Below are 19,239 nucleotides of genomic sequence, written 5' to 3'. Positions count from 1 at the left end.
TTTTGGAAAATATAGATATTTTATGTATAGGTTTTTATAGGTATTTATGCTAACATGTCATGGATTTATTATTATTTCTAAATAATAAATATCTTTTAAATCACTCAGTGTTAATTTCCAACATGGTAAATATTGAGCTACAACCCACATAAAGAAAAGTCCTTTGGGGATCTCAATATTTTTTAAGAGTGCAGAGGGATCCTGATCCCAAAGAGTTTGAGAATTTTTTTGTTTTACAATAAAGTATATCTGATAGTCATAACATTTTAAATAAAATAAACCCATATTACCAATGCATAAGAGACAAGGATAGGAGAGTCCTCACTTGACTCTTGTTTTCTCAAGAGCCACAGGATCTAGAACACAATAGGTGCTCATATATATTTGTTAAATTAATAAATTGTGTAATAATGATAATATCCACTTTTAAGAGTGCTGTGATAATTGCATGAAATATGTGTGTGTGTGTGTGTGTGTGTGTGTGTGTTTATAGTAAATTATCACTGTTCACGATTATCTGCTATCTCCCTTTTACATAGGAGACTGAATACATCCCTGCCCTGTTGATTCTAGGCTTGGCCATGTTAACTGGGCTGGCCAATGAATGTAAGTAGAAATAACATGTGCCACACAAATATGAGGAGAAGCTTTAAATTCAATTGTGTGGTTCTGCTCAGACTCTTCCTCTTCTGCTCTCGCCTTATGCACAGTATGTCCCAGATAGGGGCTGTTTGTTCTATCTGGGTTCTGGAATGAGAAGACACAGACCAGATACATACTCACCCTATAGATAAAGCAGAGCTGCATCCTACCTGTAGCTCTTAGGTAACGTGAGACAGCTATGTATGAAACTTTGTAAACCATCTTAGCAAACCTGGCAAATACAGCTTTACATTTGTGACCCCAAACATCTTCCCATGTGTTCCTCCAGGCTCTCTTTTCTTTTGCTTGCTGACCAGATATACAGGATCCAGTAGAGGACTCTAAGGCCCTAGATGGAAGATAGAAGCAGTCCAGGTTCCTTGGCCTAATGTATTATAGATGTTCAATAAATCCAACCATTCTAATCAGTGTTATTATTTAGCTAGAGAAACACTAAAGAACTATAGCTTAGTGCTTAAATGACTGCACAGTGCATCTAAATTAAGAAAATTTAGACAGTACCATTAAGACAACCTTAGGATTCCAGGTAAATAAAGTACATGACCCACGACAAGACTGGCATCAAAGTATAATAGATCTGACTATAATGAAAAATTTCAGTAACCATTTACCCATGAATGCCACTAGAGGGGCTCAGGAATATCTGTAGAAGTCACTGGCAGGTGACTGAGAGAAAAATAAATTCTAAAGTGACTGTCAAGTGTCTATAATTAAAGAGCAGTGGAGTGGGTGTATCAGTCCATCTGCCCACCCTGCCTACACTGCCTTCTTATGGAATCTCTTCCAGCTTAAAACTTCTAAAATTGAAACCAGTTTTAGAGCACTTAGCTTAAAAGTACCCTAAGGACCAGTCCCGATTCTTATTTCAAATCTCTGAACCAGCAGATACACAGACTGAACCTGGTCACACAATGATGGGATAGAGTGATGTACTGGTAGCCATTATTGTCCACATACACAATGACAAGAAATCAGAAAAAGCTGGTCTGCAGAATGAAACAGAAGAACTGAGCAGCAGACTTACAAACAAAATGAGAGATGAAAGTAGCTGCGAGAAAGAGAGAGACAAAGAGAGAGAGAGACCTGTTGACAACTCTCACCTCCCACGAGGTCTGTACCAATTTTTGTGGTTGGGTTCCTTAAGATCTCTCCATGTTCTTCCAGTACATATCTTTTTACTTGAAATAATGTAAATAGATATCTGACCCTCACAATCAAATGGTCATTAAAATAAGTTGCTTTGTTTTTTGCCTTGCTAATCCTGACCCAAGCAAAGAATCTGACTTATTTCTGTTGATTTTTGAAGCAGAGGAATGAGAGAGAAGTAGAAACCTGGGGTATCATAACAGAATTGACCTTCCGCATTTGAGAGTTCAAAGTACTTGCAGAAATAAATTCATTTTTTAAAAGTGTCATAAACCATGATTATGAAATCATAATACATGTTCACCTTTTTGCAACTCAAGCACTAAAAGGCAGGAAAGATATCAAGAAAAGAGGCTAGAGAGTCAAAAGTCCAGAGCTTTAGTCCTGGTTTTGCCACTAAGAAAATGCAGCCTGAGAGATGTCACATCCCTTTTCTGGGCTTCAGGATTTTTCCTTAAAAAAAACCAGGGAATTGGATAAGATTTGTAGATGCTCCATAATAGAGAATCGAGCTGCTAAAGCTTTTTAAAAGTTTATGCTAACATGTCAGTTTCTAAACACAGTGAATTCATATATTTATTTCAAATCATTCTTTGTAGCATATCAATAATCACATATGGTTTTAAATAATGCTAAGAGATAGTTTACATTCCAAGTTATAGATCAATGGCATTTAACCTCAAAAAAAGAGAATGGTAACATCTATGTACATGAAACAGAAAGGTTGTTCCTACTTACTGCTAATAAATGCAACCAACCACTTACTATACTGAGAATTTCACATTACTGTCATTGTTTGAAATAGTTTATTATAATATCTTTTTAATATGAAATGACATAAAACGAAGGTCACTAATGTGTTCTAGTAAACAAGGGCAGACTATTTGGTTTTAATTAAAGTTGTCTTTGGGGACCACTATTGTAGGCTTATACTCAAACTCAGAGTTTTTATCTAAGAGTCAACTGTGGTGTTCGACAGCTTTAGTATGGCCTTGAAAACATTTACTTGAATATACTTCTACCCACATGACCATTTTAACAAAATTCATTCATTACCTAAATTCTCCTGCCTTTACGCATTCTTTAATATAGTTACCATTCTGCCAGTAGAGCTGTGGTAGAGAGAAATGCACTTTATACATGGCAGAGCAAATTAAAAGGTTAAATTAAAGCTCAGTCACTAGTCTTTCGGGAACTAAGAATTGAGAAAAGGAAAACAGAACACTTTCTTAGTCCTGTTCACCTGCTTTCTACTCTAATTCTTGTTTTTTTGTTTGTTTGTTTTCCTGTCTTTTTCTAATCAAAGAACAACATCGACAGTGTATCAACACATTTCAGTACAATATAGTATAACAAACACTACTGAGGACCAATCATGCACAGATAATTCTTCTAAGTGCTGTAGGGATTATACTGATGACAAGATGTAGTCCCTGCCCTCAAAGTAATCATGCACACAATTATGAGAACACCGAGGAAGCACAGACGTTACTACAACTGGAGGATATGGGAAGTATTTATGAAAGATAATGCATTTGAGTTGGACCTTAAAGAACGATTAGGGTTCAAAAAGTGGAGACGTGGGATTAGGTTGGATGAAAAACTTGAGCCAAAGGCTGAGAGCTTCTAAGGTGCTCAGCAACCAAGGTGGCTATGGCAAGGAGGAGGAGTGGAATGAATTACGGAGAGAGAGGTGCCTGAGATCAGATCCAGAAGCCTAGAGTACCCAGTGACCACCAACTTTGTGGGGCAACTGGATAAAGAAGCTTGGGCTGCAGGAAATCCTGATTTTTTTCCCACAGACCCAGGCTAAGACCAAAATCTAAAACTTAAAGTTCAAATACTGATCATTTAAAAAGTAAAAACAAACGTTAGAGTAGCTTAAAACATGGAATGTAAATGTGGTTGAAAATTGCAATATCAGCTTTATTTGACTGTGTATTATTGCCCAATTTTAAAAAGAAGGTTGAACCATATCAGTGGATTTCAACCTTATGAGGGAGCAATGGCATCCTGTTTACATAAAACATATAAACATTTTCATCCCAAAATGCACATAAGATTAAAAAAAGGGAGGATGAATTGTTTTGTTTGAAGTAACAGAGGGGATTCAGAAGTGTCTAAAAAGCAATGGATTGGATGATTTTTAATTATCTAACTCTAGCTAGCTCCAAAACTCCTTTTCTATGAGTGGAAATTCTAAATGTGAGTATTACTACCTTACCAATTTTAGGCCACCCATATCTTCATTCTGTCTCCCAAAAGAAGTATACCACAGAACAAACTGAAGCCAAATTAAGGGAAGTCTAATAATGCAAAGAATTAGAAACCTACTGAAAGAAAGAAATTAACATTTACTGATCATGTACTACCATGATAGGTACTATACTATAACCAGTCTAAAGTCCAATGAACTCTACTGATGTCTATTATAATATCTGGGCAATGTCTTTTACAAATGGGGCTTAGAAATGGGAAGTTCAATAGTAGCTTCATTGGGATATAAGTGCTCTGGCCCCTCAAGATCTCATGGTCTATTTGGAGGTGGAGAGTTGGTTGCTGAGATGTCTAGATAACAAGACCATTATGTAATACATGCCATAACAGACATGTATAAGTGCTATTATAAGATATTTGTAATTTACTACATGTATGCCATTCTATCAGTCATTTCTATGAATCCAAAGAATCTGAGATATTTTTACATCCAATTCAGAAACTTCACAATTTATGAGGAAAAAAAAATACAGAAATCAGGAACCTTAGAGATACCAGTCCTTCCCAAAGGGGGATTCTTCTTGTATTTACAACTAGCCAACTTATTAAAGCCAAATGACTTCATAAGATGCCATGATATACTTGAATTGCTAACAATAAATTTAATTAACTACCAGAATAAAAATGAAATACAGTGAAAGGGAAGAAGAACTAAACCAGGGACACATTTCTCTTGACCAAAGGAAAAAAAGTGAGCTACATATCATGGCATCGAAGAAACATATCTACCTGGCACTGCCATATCAAAAAAGGGAGTGCATTTGGAGGATCTGTGATTTGCTATGAATTGGATTCAATCATCACTGTTAGTGAAGGCAAACAGGGGCAGTGGAAAATGGGAAAGCCCCGTTTATTATGCATTAAGTCACTGGAAGTCTACCGTTTATCTATTTTTCCTAGGTCCTGCTTCTTCACAGTTGAACATTTCTATCTATGGTTCTACACTTGGTCTGGTCACCTGTAACTCCCTTCATACCAGGACTCTGATGCCAGGACTTCTTGCAGTTGTCTTTTAAATAAATAACTAGCATCCATACCAAAACAATAGCAATCACTTTTTTCTTCATGTTTATGCCAACCATTTCTTTCCAAATAGAGAACTTGCATAAGTCAATAGTCAAGCAGGCTGCCAAGAAAAAGCTGCTTTTCCATCTGTCTTTAGGGACAAGTAGCATGAAAATTTCACAAGGAAAGCAGACATGCCCAGTTTGTCTCAAAATGTTTCAGAAGAACAATTTAAAAATTAAATAGCAATGTACTCTTATCTATATTGAAAGAATACAAAAATTATAAATTAAAATATACTGTGCACTTAGAATTTGGCATTATTGAATTTAACCCTCTTAACTACCCAAAAAACACATATAAATATCACCCCCATTGTACAGATGAGGCTTTGACATACAAAGATGTTCAGGAATTTACCCCAGGTCACCATGCTAATAAGTGGTAGAGCCAGTAACTCCCAAGTCTATAATCTGACCCATCACAGGACCCTGACTTGTGCCCTGAAAATTGATATGGCAAACATTTAACTGCACAGTGGCTTAACAAATGTATGGCCTTTTATTATTTTGTTTTACATAGTAAAAACACTTCCAAATATTTGTATATGTGCATTTTTTCTTTTCTTTTCTTTTAGCTTTGAACATGCATCTAGTTTGTTTAAAGAGTATTGTAAAAATAATTTAGAAAAGCAAAATGAACCAAACTAAGAAACAGGAAAAAAAAACTTTTCATAAACATATGTTTAATAGATAAAGGATATGCATCTGATTTATATACTTACCACATATGTTATCAAAAACTTCCACATAAAACCTATTTTAAGGCATGCAAATTTAATATATTAAGAAAGTCAGAATGCAAAGTATCTTAAAGTGCTCTCTTTACTAATGCATGTAACAAAATATACTGATTATGCAAGTACATTTAATTTGACATAATTAAAATAATGAGATTTAAATACTGATGATTTTAAGAAGAAAAAATAGAAATTGAAATTAGCCATGAGATGTGTTCAAAATATTAATGAAATGTTATTGCCACTTTAGTGTACAATACTTCTAGTTTAAAAAAGAGCTACTACTGGCCATTGTTGTCTAGTTCTCAATGCATAGTTTAGAGATGTATTCCCTTGGTGACATAAAATATTTCACTGGATAACATAATAATTCTTTGCATTTGGTTAATATCTCTTTTACAAATAACTTAAAATGCTACAAAGCAATCACTATTTTCTTTAAAGGAAGGCACTGAATGACCAAAAAGATAAGAAAGCAAATTTTCCACAGAAAGAGTTGTGCGTAGTTAAATGGATACAATCTCAAAAGCTCTCACTAATGTCATTGTGACCTAAAGATATCAAATTTAGGTATTCTCTCAACTCCAGTGGCTTTAAAGAGGCTGAAGAAGACCGATGACATATGAAAAGATCAGGTCTGCAGCTGTGAGGCCATATTCACTTTACTTAGTTTAAAGTTTCAAAGGAGCCTACTGTCTCCAATGTCACTGAAGAAGGAAAGGTAGGAGCAAAATTCAATAGGGTAGAAGACTCTGAAACTTCTATTAGATTTATTTTCTGACCTCTTTGTCTAGCTCACTAGTAGCAGTACGGAAAAAGTAACGTAAGAGTAACTTTCATTAAATTAGCTTGATGCTAAAGCTTTGTTTGGAAGGATGTCCAATTTTCCATATTATAGAAATGAAAGAGGAAACTTTGAGGTCTACACGGACCTAAACTCCCTAAAATTCTTAGAAAAAGACCAATGTCTTCAATTAACTCCGGCCATTAAAATAAAAGAGTTCACATTACCATTTACTGTGAGGAAATGGAAACACCAGATTAAAGTGCTGAGTCCAAAGCCACACAACTAGGAAGCACAGCAAAAGGAAAAGATAAAAACTCTGGAATGAGCATCATAAATTCTATATTGAATTCCACGTTAAAATCATTAAACTCCATTCAGATACAATTTCAAATTCAGGATACTGCCATACAAGGATCACAAAGGATCAGTTAAAATTTCTAAGGACAAGGTACACTTTTAGGGTTTTTTTTTTTCTTTTTTAAATAATTTAACTTTTGCTTTCAACTTTTATCAGATTCCAAATGCAAGTAATACTTCAAACAGCTAAGGGGTCAACACGTGAAAGCTTGTACACAGCAATAATATTCTCCACGACCCAAGGGCTAAGAATTCTAACCTCTCCAAACAGCACATGATGCACACCACAGGGTCTCAGTGTTTTCAACCCATTTATTGAAAACGCACTTACTGAGCTGCATGAAAATGAGAAAAATAACGTCAATTCACTAGAGGCACAACAGTACAAAATGTCTCTCAAAATTCATTGAGATAATGACAAAATCAGGATAGAAAAAGGAATTAATGCAGCTCAACAATATTCAGAAAATGAATACAATTCCTGTCAAAAATGTAATATCCCCAAATCATTTAGTGTGATTGGCAGCATCAAATAGAGGAAAATGAATTTCTATTTCAAGATGTGGTTGGTTGTTTTCTAAGAGCTCAGGTTCATAGTGTTCCTCCTGTGCACCAGATGTCTGCCCCCAGGCTCTGAAACACCTAGCAAACCACACAGGGAAGCCACGGGCCTCCCAGTGCCTTGATGATGCAATTTGGAAGGCACCAAAAATAAAATAAATTTTAAAACCTGTTGTTTTACCTTCAAGTGAAACTGTTAGCCACAGTTACACTAAAATATTTTGGAAAAGAAAACTGCCACTAATATTGTGAAATAAGCAAGTTAAGATGATTTTTGTAAAAAGCAAGGAAGTCTTTTGTGGGTTGACACCTCGACCCTGAAAATGAGAGAATTCCATTACTTCACTGCTCACCATACTATGTGTTAGTATAATAAACACTCCCTTTGCTCCACATGCAAAATGTAATGTGCTTAGATAATGGCTGGTCAGGTCATGAAGATCTGAAACAACCTTATCCACAGGCGTATGATCCTGAATAATATAATTTTTGATCTTAAAGAAAAAAAGAGAAATCAATAAAGAAGAGGTAAAGTTGTTTCCTAGTTTTCATTTTAAAAAGTCTAAAATGAATTCATCACCTTTGGGATGCAAAATGCAAATAAAATAAAGATTTGAGTAAAGTCCTTCCTTTAATTCGCAGGCATTTAGCTCTTATAAAGGTAAAGATAGAAATATCTCAGCATGAAAGAAAGACCTTTCCTTCCTGAAACTCTACAGACAAAATTGTCGTATGAGAAACCCCTTGAGAAGACATAAAAGGCTTAGCTCTTTCAACTTATACTAAAATTCAAATAAAATATTTACTATATATCTACTACTTACACATATATGTATAGTCAAATAGAAAAATAACAATATTTACAAGTAAGGCAGCCTGGCAAGGGGGTACAGAGCATAGGTTCTAGATTTAGACTACATGTTTGAATTTTGGCTCTAAGAGTTAGTAGCTGGCAAGTTCCTTATCCTTTCTAGGTTTCAGTTCCCTCAAATAATAAAACAGAGGTAATAATTATGCCTTCCATCCAGGCTAATTCTGAGGAGTAATTGAGCTAAAACAATTAAAGTGCTTAGAATAATGCTGATATGTCATAAGTGTTTAATGTTAGCCATTATTATTTCTTTACGTTAGTTTTCTCATTTAATGCTTATGACAGACCTGTGAGGTATTATTACTCTCACCCTATAGGGTGAGGCAGGTTAAGTAATTTGACCAAAGTCCCACAGAGATAAAGCAGAATTTGCCTACAGATCTGTCCAGTTCCCAGCCTATAATCTTACTTCCCCCTAACACTTCATATGTTCCCCACAGGTCTTGCTCTTATGTCATCATAACATTCATCAATATGTATTTAAATTTCCTTTTAAATAGATCTTTCATTCACAGAGTAACCTCTGAGGACAGAGACTGGGTGCTGCTTCTCCCTTCATTCATTAGTCTACCCATCCTTCTGCCCGTATGTCCGTATTTCAGAGCCTATTATGTGTCATGCCTTGTGTTGGGTGCTGGGATATCAAGCTGAATAGAACAGCCTCCATGTCTTCATGAAACTTGAAGTCCACTCAAAAAGACAGATAATTAAATAAACATATAATAATTATAAACTGTTACAGTTGTAATGAAGGAAAAGAAAGGGGTGCTAGAAAGGGCAGAAGAGATGAACCTCATTTAGTTGAGGGAAAATCATAAAAGGGCTTTCTGAAGAAGGGACACTTAAGCTGAGATGAGGAGGCTGAAGAGGAGGAGTTAGTCAGGCAAAGAGATGGGAACAGAAACCACTGTGCACGGGACTTCACCTGGTACGTGAGGAAGGAAAGAAGCAGGCTGGCAGCCAAACTGTGAGCTTCCAGCAGAGTGAGTGCGATGAGATGAGAAGGGAGAGGTGAGACCAGAACACCCAGGAGTATTGTGAGTTGGGAGTTTATCCTTAGTTCAATGGGAACTTCAGCTGGTTTTTAGAAAGACCACTCTACTGCAGTCTGGAGACAAGAATGAAAGAGGACAAGAGAAAAAGCTGGAAGTTCACTGGGAAGCTCTAAGAATACGGCAGACAAATGTGATGGTGGTTTGGGACTAGGAGGGCAGTAGCAAGCGTGGGGAGAAGTATACAAATTCGAGGTATATCAAATCCCCCATGCCTAACACAATGCCTGACAATAAGAGGAATTCAATTACCTATCAACTGAATGAACGAGTAATTCCTCAAGCAGAACTGTTGCTGGTTCTCAAGCCCCAACTATCCCATATGCATACTCATCCAGCGGGCATGGGAGACCTAGAGAGATGCTGAGGAAATGATGACTAAATTTGTAAACCAGCTGGCAAGACTTCACTTATGAAGACTTCTTGATGTATAAACGTATCTTTATGAAACAAAATGCCTCTCCCATTCTGACAATGAAAAATTTTAGAAGCCAGATACCTTTCTGTTATGTGACTTTCCAAGCTTGTTAGAGAAATGTATTATTTAAAATAGCCTAGAGCTACGCTGCCAGAAACACAGTAAAACACTGAGGGTGCTGAAAGAAAGCCCTTTCATTTAAGGGGGAAAAAACAGTGCAGCAATGCACAGAAAGACAATCCATACTTGTTATTCCACTTTCCTCCTTGTAAAAACATGATCTCTGTCGTTACTTCCTAAAACAGCACTATATTTTGATTGTCTATAAGCAACAAATTCAAATACAGAGTTAGTATATTTTCTCACAATCTGACAAATCCCCAAGGTCAGGAGAAAGAATGTCTTTCCCATGTTATTTAATAATTTTGATCTTTAATCCATAAGACATTTACTTTGTTAAAACTATAAAACTGAAACCATTTGGAAAATCGAAATGTTTTTCCATGCAGATATGAAAACAAGGGAATCTATTTCTATAGTCAACTGAATTTAAAAACTAGTCATCATCCCCAACACCCCTCGAAATGTTTTCCTTTCCTTAAATAGGTCAAGAGCATCAGTAATAGGGTAACAAAGACGTCGTCAGGTTTACTTAGATATCAACTGCTCTCTGGCTAGGACTAAGTTAAACCTAAGATACTCATTGATTTCTCAATAATTAAAGCTTCAAGTTTTTTTTTTTTTTTTAAATTAGTTAAGACAGTATATTGCCTTGGCTAAAGTAATAAGCTCTAGAGTTTGGGGCACAAATGAAGCTTGATTTTGCATAGAAAAAGAGGGCTCATTGGCAAAAGATTCTGTTCTACGGTTCAGCCAAGTGTCTTGTACAACTTTGATCAAAAGGCCAACTACCAGCACCCTCACCACTGCTTCTGATAGGGAGATAAGAAGAATAAGTGGGCCTATATGGGATTCTATGGGTTGTTAAGGAGCTTAAAAATAAAACATAATTTACCTTCTTCCATTTGGCAGGAACCACTTTTGCCTACACTGAAAATAAAGCTTTGTGTGATCCCCTCTACCTTTAGCATGCCTTTGGAGTCTTGAAAATGCTTTTCTGTAGAACCAGAAAGCGATATGTGAGTGCATCAAACAATGCTTTGTTCCTGTTACTCTAAGAGCTATTTTAAAGAAACTTAGTGACCATGGCAGATGATGAAAGAAGATCTTAGTAAAAAGTCTACTGAGATTTAAGGTTGAATAAAACAAAGGCATAAATTGTTCTATCTATCTTTTATCACCCAAGAAGATTGTATATTGATAGCTAAAATTCATATGTTAATAACATATAAACAAATCATTAATATCCAAATTCATATAAACTAAATGAATAACCTCAAATTTATGTTACTCTCACTTTATTAACAAAGTTCTTCTTTCTTCTTAGTTTGCACCAAACTTACTTAGTAAAAGTAGTATAAAATCATCTTTTATGAGGTGGCTGGCAATATGGCTGAATAGGAACAGCTCCGGTCTACAGCTCCCAGCGAGATCAACCTAGAAGGCAGGTAACTTCTACATTTCCAACTGAGGTACCCGGCTCATCTCATTGAGACTGGTTGTACAAAGGGTGTAGTCCACGGAGGGTGAGCCAAAGCAGGGTAGGGTGTCGCCTCACCCGGGAAGCACAAGGGTTTGGGGAACTCCTTCTCCTAGCCAAAGGAAGCTGTGAGGGACTGTGCCATGAGAAATGAAGCATTCCAGCCCAGATTTTTTACACTTTTCTCATGGTCTTTGCAACCTGCAGACCAGATTTCCTTGGGTGCTTACACCACCAGGGCCCTAGGTTTCAGGCACAAAACTGGGCAGCCATTTGGGCAAACACCGAGATAGCTGCAGAGTTTTTTTCATACCCCAGTGGCGCCTGGAACGCCAGTGAGACACAACCATTCACTCCCCGGGAAAGGGGACTGAAGTCAGGGAGCCAAGTGGTCTGGCTCAGCGGATTCCACCCCCATAGAGCCCAGCAAGCTAAGATCCACTGGCTCGAAATTCTCACTGCCAGCACAGCAGTCTAAAGTCAATCTGGGACACTCGAGCTTGGTGGGAGCAGGGGTGTCCACCATTAGTGAGGCTTGAGTAGGTGGTTTCCCCTCACAGTGAAAACAAAGCCACCTGGAAATTCGAACTGGGCAGAGACCACTGCCGCTGGGCAAAGCTTCTATAGCCGGACTGCCTCTCTAGATTCCTCCTCTCCAGGCAGGGCATCTCCAAAAGAAAGGCAGCAGCCCCAGTCAGGCACTTACAGATAAAACTCCCATCCTCCTGGGATGGAGCACCTGGGGGAAGGGACGGCTGTGGGCACAGCTTCAGCAGACTTAAACGTTCCTAGCTGCTGGCTCTGATGAGAGCAGTGGCTCTCCCAGCACTGCGCTCGAGCTCTGCTAAGGGACAGACTGCCTCCTCAAGTGGGTCCCTGACCCCTGTACCTCCTGACTAGGAGACACCTCCCAGCAGGGGTCAACAGATGCTCATACAGGAGAGCTCCAGCTGGCATCTGGCAGGTGCCCCTCTGGGATGAAGCTCCCAGAGGAAGGAACAGGCAGCAATCTTTGCTGTTCTGCAGCCTCCACTGGTGATACCCAGGCAAACAGGGTCTGAGGTGGACCACCAGCAAACTCCAGCAGACCTGCAGCAGAGGGGTCTGACTGTTAGAAGAAAAACTAACAAACAGAAAGGAATAGCATCAACATCAACAAAAAGGATGTCCACACAAAAACCCCATCTGAAGGTCACCAACAAGCGCAAAAGGCTGAAAATTCCAAAAACCAGAATGCCTCTTCTCCTCCAAAGGATCACAACTCCTTGCCAGCAAGGGAATAAAACTGGATGGAGAATGAGTTTGATGAATTGACAGAAGTAGGCTTGAGAAGGTAGGTAATAACAAATTCCTTCGAGCTAAAGGAGCATGTTTCTAACCCAATGCAAGGAAGCTAAGAGCCTTGAAAAAAGGTTAGAGGAATTGCTAACTAGAATAATCCATTTACAGAAGAACATATGTGACCTGACGGAGCTGAAAAACACAGCACATGAGCTTCGTGAACTGTATACAACTATTAACAGCCAAATCGTTCAAGCAAAAGAAAGGATATCAGAGATTGAAGATCAACTTAAGGAAATTAAGTATGAAGACAAGACTAGAGAAAAAAGAATGAAAACGAATGAAAAGAGCCTCCAAAAATATGAGACTATGTGAAAAGACCAAACCTATGTTTGATCGGTGCACCTGAAAGTGATGGGGAGAATGGAATCAAGTTGGAAAACACTCTTCAGGATATTATCCAGGAGAACTTCCCTAACCTAGCAAGACAGGCCAACATTCAAATTCAGGAAATACAGAGAACGCCACAAAGATACTCCTCCAGAAGAGCAATTCCAAGACACATAATTGTCAGATTCTCCAAGGCTGAAATGAAGGAAAAAATGTTAAGGGCAGCCAGAGAGAAAGGTTAGATTACCCACAAAGGGAAGCCCATCAGACTAACAATGGATCTCTCTGCAGAAACTCTACAAGCCAGAAGAGAATGGGGGCCAATATTTAACATTCTTAAGACTTTTCAACCCAGAATTTCATATCCAGTCAAACTAAGCTTCATAAGCAAAGGAGAAATAAAATTCTCTACAGACAAGCAAATGCTGAGAGATGTTGCCACCACAAGGCCTGCCTTACAAGAGCTCCTCGAGGAAACATTAAATATGGAAAGGAAAAACTGGAACCAGCCACTGCAAAAACGCACCAAATTATAAAGATCATTGACACTATGAAGAAATTGCATCACCTAACGAGCAAAATAACCAGCTAGCATTATAATGACAGGATCAAATTCACACATAACAATATTAACCTTAACTGTAAACAAGCTAAATGTCCCCAATTAAGACACAGACTGGCAAATTGGATAAAGAGTCAAGAACCATCAGTGTGCTGTATTCAGCAGACCCATCTCACATGTAAAGACACACATAGGCTCAAAATAAAGGGATGGAGGAATATTTACCAAGCAAATGGAAAGAAAAAAAAGCAGGGGTTGCAATCTTAGTCTCTGATAAAACAGACTTTAAACCATCAAAGATCAAAAAAGACAAAGAAGGACATTACATAATGGTGAAGGGATCAACGCAACAAGAAGAGCTAACTATCCTAAATATATATGCACCTAATACAGGAGCACCCAGATTCATAAAGCAAGTTCTTAGAGAGCAACAAAGAGACTTAGACTCCACACAATAATAGTGGGAGACTTTAACACCCTACTGTCAATATTAGACAGATCAATGAGACAGAAAATTAACAAGGATATTTAGGACTTGAACTCAACTCTGGTCCAAGCTGACCTAATAGACATCTACAGAACTCTCCACTCCAAATCAACAGAATATACATTCTTCTCAGCACCACACTGCACTTATTCTAAAATTGACCACATAATAGGAAGTAAAACATTCCTCAGCAAATGCAAAAGAATGGAAATCATAACACAGTCTCTCAGACCACAGTGCAATCAAATTAGAATTCAGGATTAAGAAACTCACTCAAAACCACACAACTACATGGAAACTGAACAACCTGCTCTTGAATGACTACTGGGTAAATAACAAAATCAACGCAGAAATAAATAAGCTCTTTGAAACCAATGAGAACAAAGACACAACACACCAGAATCTCTGAAACACAGCTAAAGCAGTGTTTAGAATTAAATTTACAGCACTAAATGCCTACATCAGAAAGTGGGAAAGATCTAAAATTGACACCCTAAGATCACAATTAAAAGAACTAGAGAAGCGTGAGCAAACAAATTCAAAAGCTAGCAGAAGGCAAGAAATAACTAAGATCAGAGCAGAACTGAAGGAGATAGAGAGATGAAGAACCCTTCAAAATATCAATGACTCCAGGAGCTAGTTTTTTGAAAAGATTAACAAAATAGACAGATCACTAGCCAGACTAATAAAGAAGAAAAGACAGAAGAATCAAACAAACACAATAAAAAATGATAAAGGGGATTTCACCACTGATCCCACAGAAATACAAACTACCATCAGAGAATACTATAAACACCTCTATGCAAAAAAAAACAAAAACAAACAAACAAACAAAAAAAAACCCAAAAAACTAGAAAATCTAGAAGAAATGAATAAATTCCTGGACACATACAACCTTCCAAGACTAAACCAGGAAGAAGTTGAATCCCTGCGTAGACTAATAACAAGTCCTGAAATGGAGGAAGTAATTAATACCCTACCAACCAAAGAAAGCCCAGGACCAGACAGATTCACAGTCAAATTCTACCAGAGGTATAAAGAGGAGCTGGTATGAGTTCTTCTGAAACTATTCCAAACAATAGAAAAAAAGGGACTTCTCCCTAACTCATTTTATGAGGCCAGCATCAGCCTGATACCAAAATCTGACAGAGACAAAACAAAAAAAGAAAACTTCAGGCCAATATCCCTGATGAACATTGATGCAAAAAGCTTATCCACCGCAATCAAGTCGGCTTCATCCCTGGGATGCAAGGCTGGTTCAACAGAGGCAAATCAATCAACACAATCCATCACATAAATAGAACCAATGACAAACACCTCATGATCTCAACAGATGCAGAAAAGGCCTTCGATACAATTCAACACCCCTTCATGCTAAAAGCTCTCAATAAACTAGGTATTGGTGGAATGTATCTCAAAATAATAAGAGCTATTTATGACAAACCCATAGCCAATATAATACCGAATGGCCAAAAACTGGAATCATTCCCTTTGAAAACTGGCACAAGACAAGGATGCCCTCTCATCACTCTTACTCAACACAGTATTGGTAGTTCTGGCCACAGCAATCAGGCAAGAGAAAGAAATAAAGGGTATTCAAATACGGAGAGAGGAAGTAAAATTGTCTCTGCTTGCAGATGACATGATTGCATATTTAGAAAACCCCATTGTCTCAGTCCAAAAACTTAAGCTGATAACCAACTTCAACAAAGTCTCAGGATACAAAATCAATGTGCAAAAATCATAAGCACTCCTATACACCAGTAACAGACAAACAGAGAGCCAAATCATGAGTGAACTCCCATTCATAACAGCTACAAAGAGAACAAAATACCTAGGAATACAACTTACAAGGGAAGTGAAGGACCTCTTCAAGGAGAACTACAAACCATTGCTCAAGGAAATAAGAGAGGACACAAACAAATGGAAAAACATTCCATTCTCATGGATAGGAAGAATCAATATTGTGAAAATGGCCATACTGCCCAAGGTAATTTATAGATTCAGTGTCATCCCCATCAAGCTACCAATGACTTTCTTCATAGAATTGGAAAAAACTATTTTAAATTTCATGTGGAACCAAAAAAGAGCCCATATAGCCAAGACAATCCTAAGCAAAAAGAATAAAGCTGGCGGCATCATGCTATCTAACTTCTAACTATACCACAAGGCTACAGTAACCAAAACAGCATGTGCTGGTACCAAAACAGCATGGTGCTGGTACCAAAACAGATATATAGACCAATGCAACAGAACAGAGGTCTCAGAAATAATGCTACACATCCACAACCAGCTGATCTTTGACAAACCTGACAAAAACAAGCAATGGGGAAAGGATTCCTTATTTAATAAATGATGCTGGGAAAACTGTATAGCCACATGCAGAATACTGAAACTGGACCCCTTCCTTACACCTTATACAAAAATTAACTCAAGATGGATTAAAGACTTAAACATAAAACCTAAAACCATACAAACCCTAGAAGAAAACCTAGGCAATACCATTCAGGACATAGGCATGGGTAAAGACTTCATGACTAAAACACCAAAAGCAATGGCAACAAAAGCCGAAATTGACAAACGGGATCTAATTAAACTAAAAAGCTTCTGCACAGCAAAACAAATTATCATCAGAGTGAACAGGCAACCTACAGAATGGGAGAAAATTTTTGCAATCTATCCATCTGACAAAGGGCTAATATCCAGAATCAACCAGGAACTTAAACCAATTTACAATAAAAAAAAAACCAACTCCATCAAAAACTGGGCAAAGGATATGAACAGATACTTCTCAAAAGAAGACATTTATGTGGCCAACAAATATGTGAAAAAAAGCTCATCATCACTGGTCATGAGAAAAATGCAAATCAAAACCACAATGATATATCATCTCACGCCAGTTAGAATGGCAATCATTAAAAAGTCAGGAAACAGATGCTGGAGAGGATGTGGAGAAATAGGAACGCTTTTACCCTGTTGGTGAGAGTCTAAATAAAACCACTGGGAAGATAATGTGGCGATTCCTCAGGAATCTAGAACCAGAAATACCATTTGACCCAGCAATTCCATTACTGGGTATATACCCAAAGGATTATAAATCATTCCACTATAAAGATACATGCACACATATGTTTATTGCGGGACTGTTCACAATAGCAAAGACTTGGAACCAATCCAAATGCCGTCAATGATAGACTGGATAAAGAAAATGTAGCACATATACACCATGGAATACTATGCAGCTGTAAAAGAGGATGAGTCCATGTCCTTTGCAGGAACATGGATGAAGCTGGAAACCATCACTCTCAGCAAACTAACATAGGAACAGAAACCAAACACCACATGTTCTCACTCGTAAGTGAGAGGTGAAGAATGAGAAAACATGGACACAGGGAGGGGAACATCATACACCAGGGCCAATCAGGGGCTGGGGGGCTAGGGGAGGGATAGCATTAGGATAAATGCTAATAATAATGTAGATGATGGGTTGACGGGTGCAGCAAACCACCATGGCACATGTATACCTATGTAACAAACCTGCACATTCTGCACATATATACCAGAACTTAAAGTATAATAATAATAATAATAATAATAAAAAGAATCTTGTTCCAAGCAAAAAGAAGAATGTGAAGAAATATAAGTGTGGAAAACATGACGTGTGAAAATAGATCAGCTTGGTCAATGGATTGACACTGTGTAACATCCAAAAGAGTGATGCAGAACTACCTAGACCAGAATGGAAAGATGTCTTACATAGCTACAGGCATACCTTGTTTTACTGAGTTTTGCTTTATAGCACTTTGCAGATATTATGTTTGTTACAAGTTGAAGGTTTGTAGCAACCCTGTGTCAAGCAATCTATCAGTGCCATTTTTACAACAGCACGTGGTCACTTTGTGTCTGTAGATCACATTTTTGTAATTCCTGCAATATTTCAAACTGTTTCAGTGTTATTTATTTGTTAGGGTGACCTATGATAGTGATCTTTCATGTTGTAATTGTTTTGGGGTGCCATTAACACATCCCATATAAGATGGTGAACTTGATTAACAAATATTGTGTGTTTGATTGCTTTGCTGAAAAAAAAATCATCTTTTACTTAGTAAAAGCTGTATAGAATCATCTTCCTTAATAAGAAAAATCATTTATTCTGGCATGGAAAATAAAAACCTAAGCTCAGACCTTGGACAGCTATTAATTACAAAGAAAAATGAGAAAATAGCATACCTTAAACATAATGGTTTATTTAAAATATATAAATTTATTAATAAAATCTTAAATAATACTCAATTCTATGCAAGTGTACTAAATGTTATTTTCATTCTCAATAACATCTCACACAATAGATAGCTCAACTGAGTAAAGGTTGTATATTTTCATTTTTGCTAAACAATCTCCATTTAAAACAAATATATTGCTAGCTGTCTATATGTAAACAGGAAGGACTAATACTTCTAGACAAAGTAAGGATTATTAAAATAAGATATTTCAATCAATTTTAGACCAACCATAGTTTTGAATAGCAGACAGTATAAAACATAACATCACCCTTCATTCACCCTTCATTCAAACTTCATTCAAATATAGAATCCAAAAATCTCAAACTTTTGGACTTTTGGATTATATATTTCTTCAAGTTATAGGTCATTTATTGTCAAAATAATAATCCTTTGATATTTTCTTAAACAGATGAAATTTGCTTTCTTTTCCTAGGGAAATGCCAGACTATAATGATATCTAAGAAATATGATTAAATTAGTTTAATTACTTGATGCTGACTTGATATAAGTCACTGCTCTTTAATGCAAAAACTGCCACTTGCAATTAATGATTGTTGGTACTGCTTCAATTGATCAAATGTCTAACACACATAAAACATTCAAAGAAGTTCTGTGTATCTTACAGCAATTCAGTGGAGAAGTCTTGTCCCAGGGGTACGTAAATCTGAAGTACAAGAAACCTCTGGATCAATCCAACTAG

The 19,239-nt window shown here is 37.2% G+C and overlaps 1 protein-coding gene across 5 annotated transcripts in view; it reads right to left on the bottom strand.

Annotated features, from left to right (window-relative positions):
• Positions 1 to 19,239, bottom strand: part of C2H3orf67 (chromosome 2 C3orf67 homolog) — a 309,119-nt gene that overhangs the window by 279,322 nt on the left and 10,558 nt on the right. For all 5 annotated transcript variants that reach the window (XM_025377409.1, XM_025377411.1, XM_025377408.1 and 2 more), the window contains exon 4: positions 19,163 to 19,235. Coding sequence is in view for 1 of the 5 variants with exons in the window: in XM_025377408.1 (XP_025233193.1) it covers positions 19,163 to 19,235 (73 nt within the window). In the remaining 4 variants the exon portion in view is untranslated. The remainder of the gene's footprint in view (positions 1 to 19,162; positions 19,236 to 19,239) is intronic.

The sequence above is a fragment of the Theropithecus gelada genome, chromosome 2 (assembly GCF_003255815.1).
Source record: "Theropithecus gelada isolate Dixy chromosome 2, Tgel_1.0, whole genome shotgun sequence".
NCBI classification, from domain to species: Eukaryota; Metazoa; Chordata; class Mammalia; order Primates; family Cercopithecidae; genus Theropithecus; species Theropithecus gelada.
The sequence above is the reverse complement of the archived record's forward strand: the minus strand, read 5'-3'. Positions and strand labels throughout refer to the sequence as shown.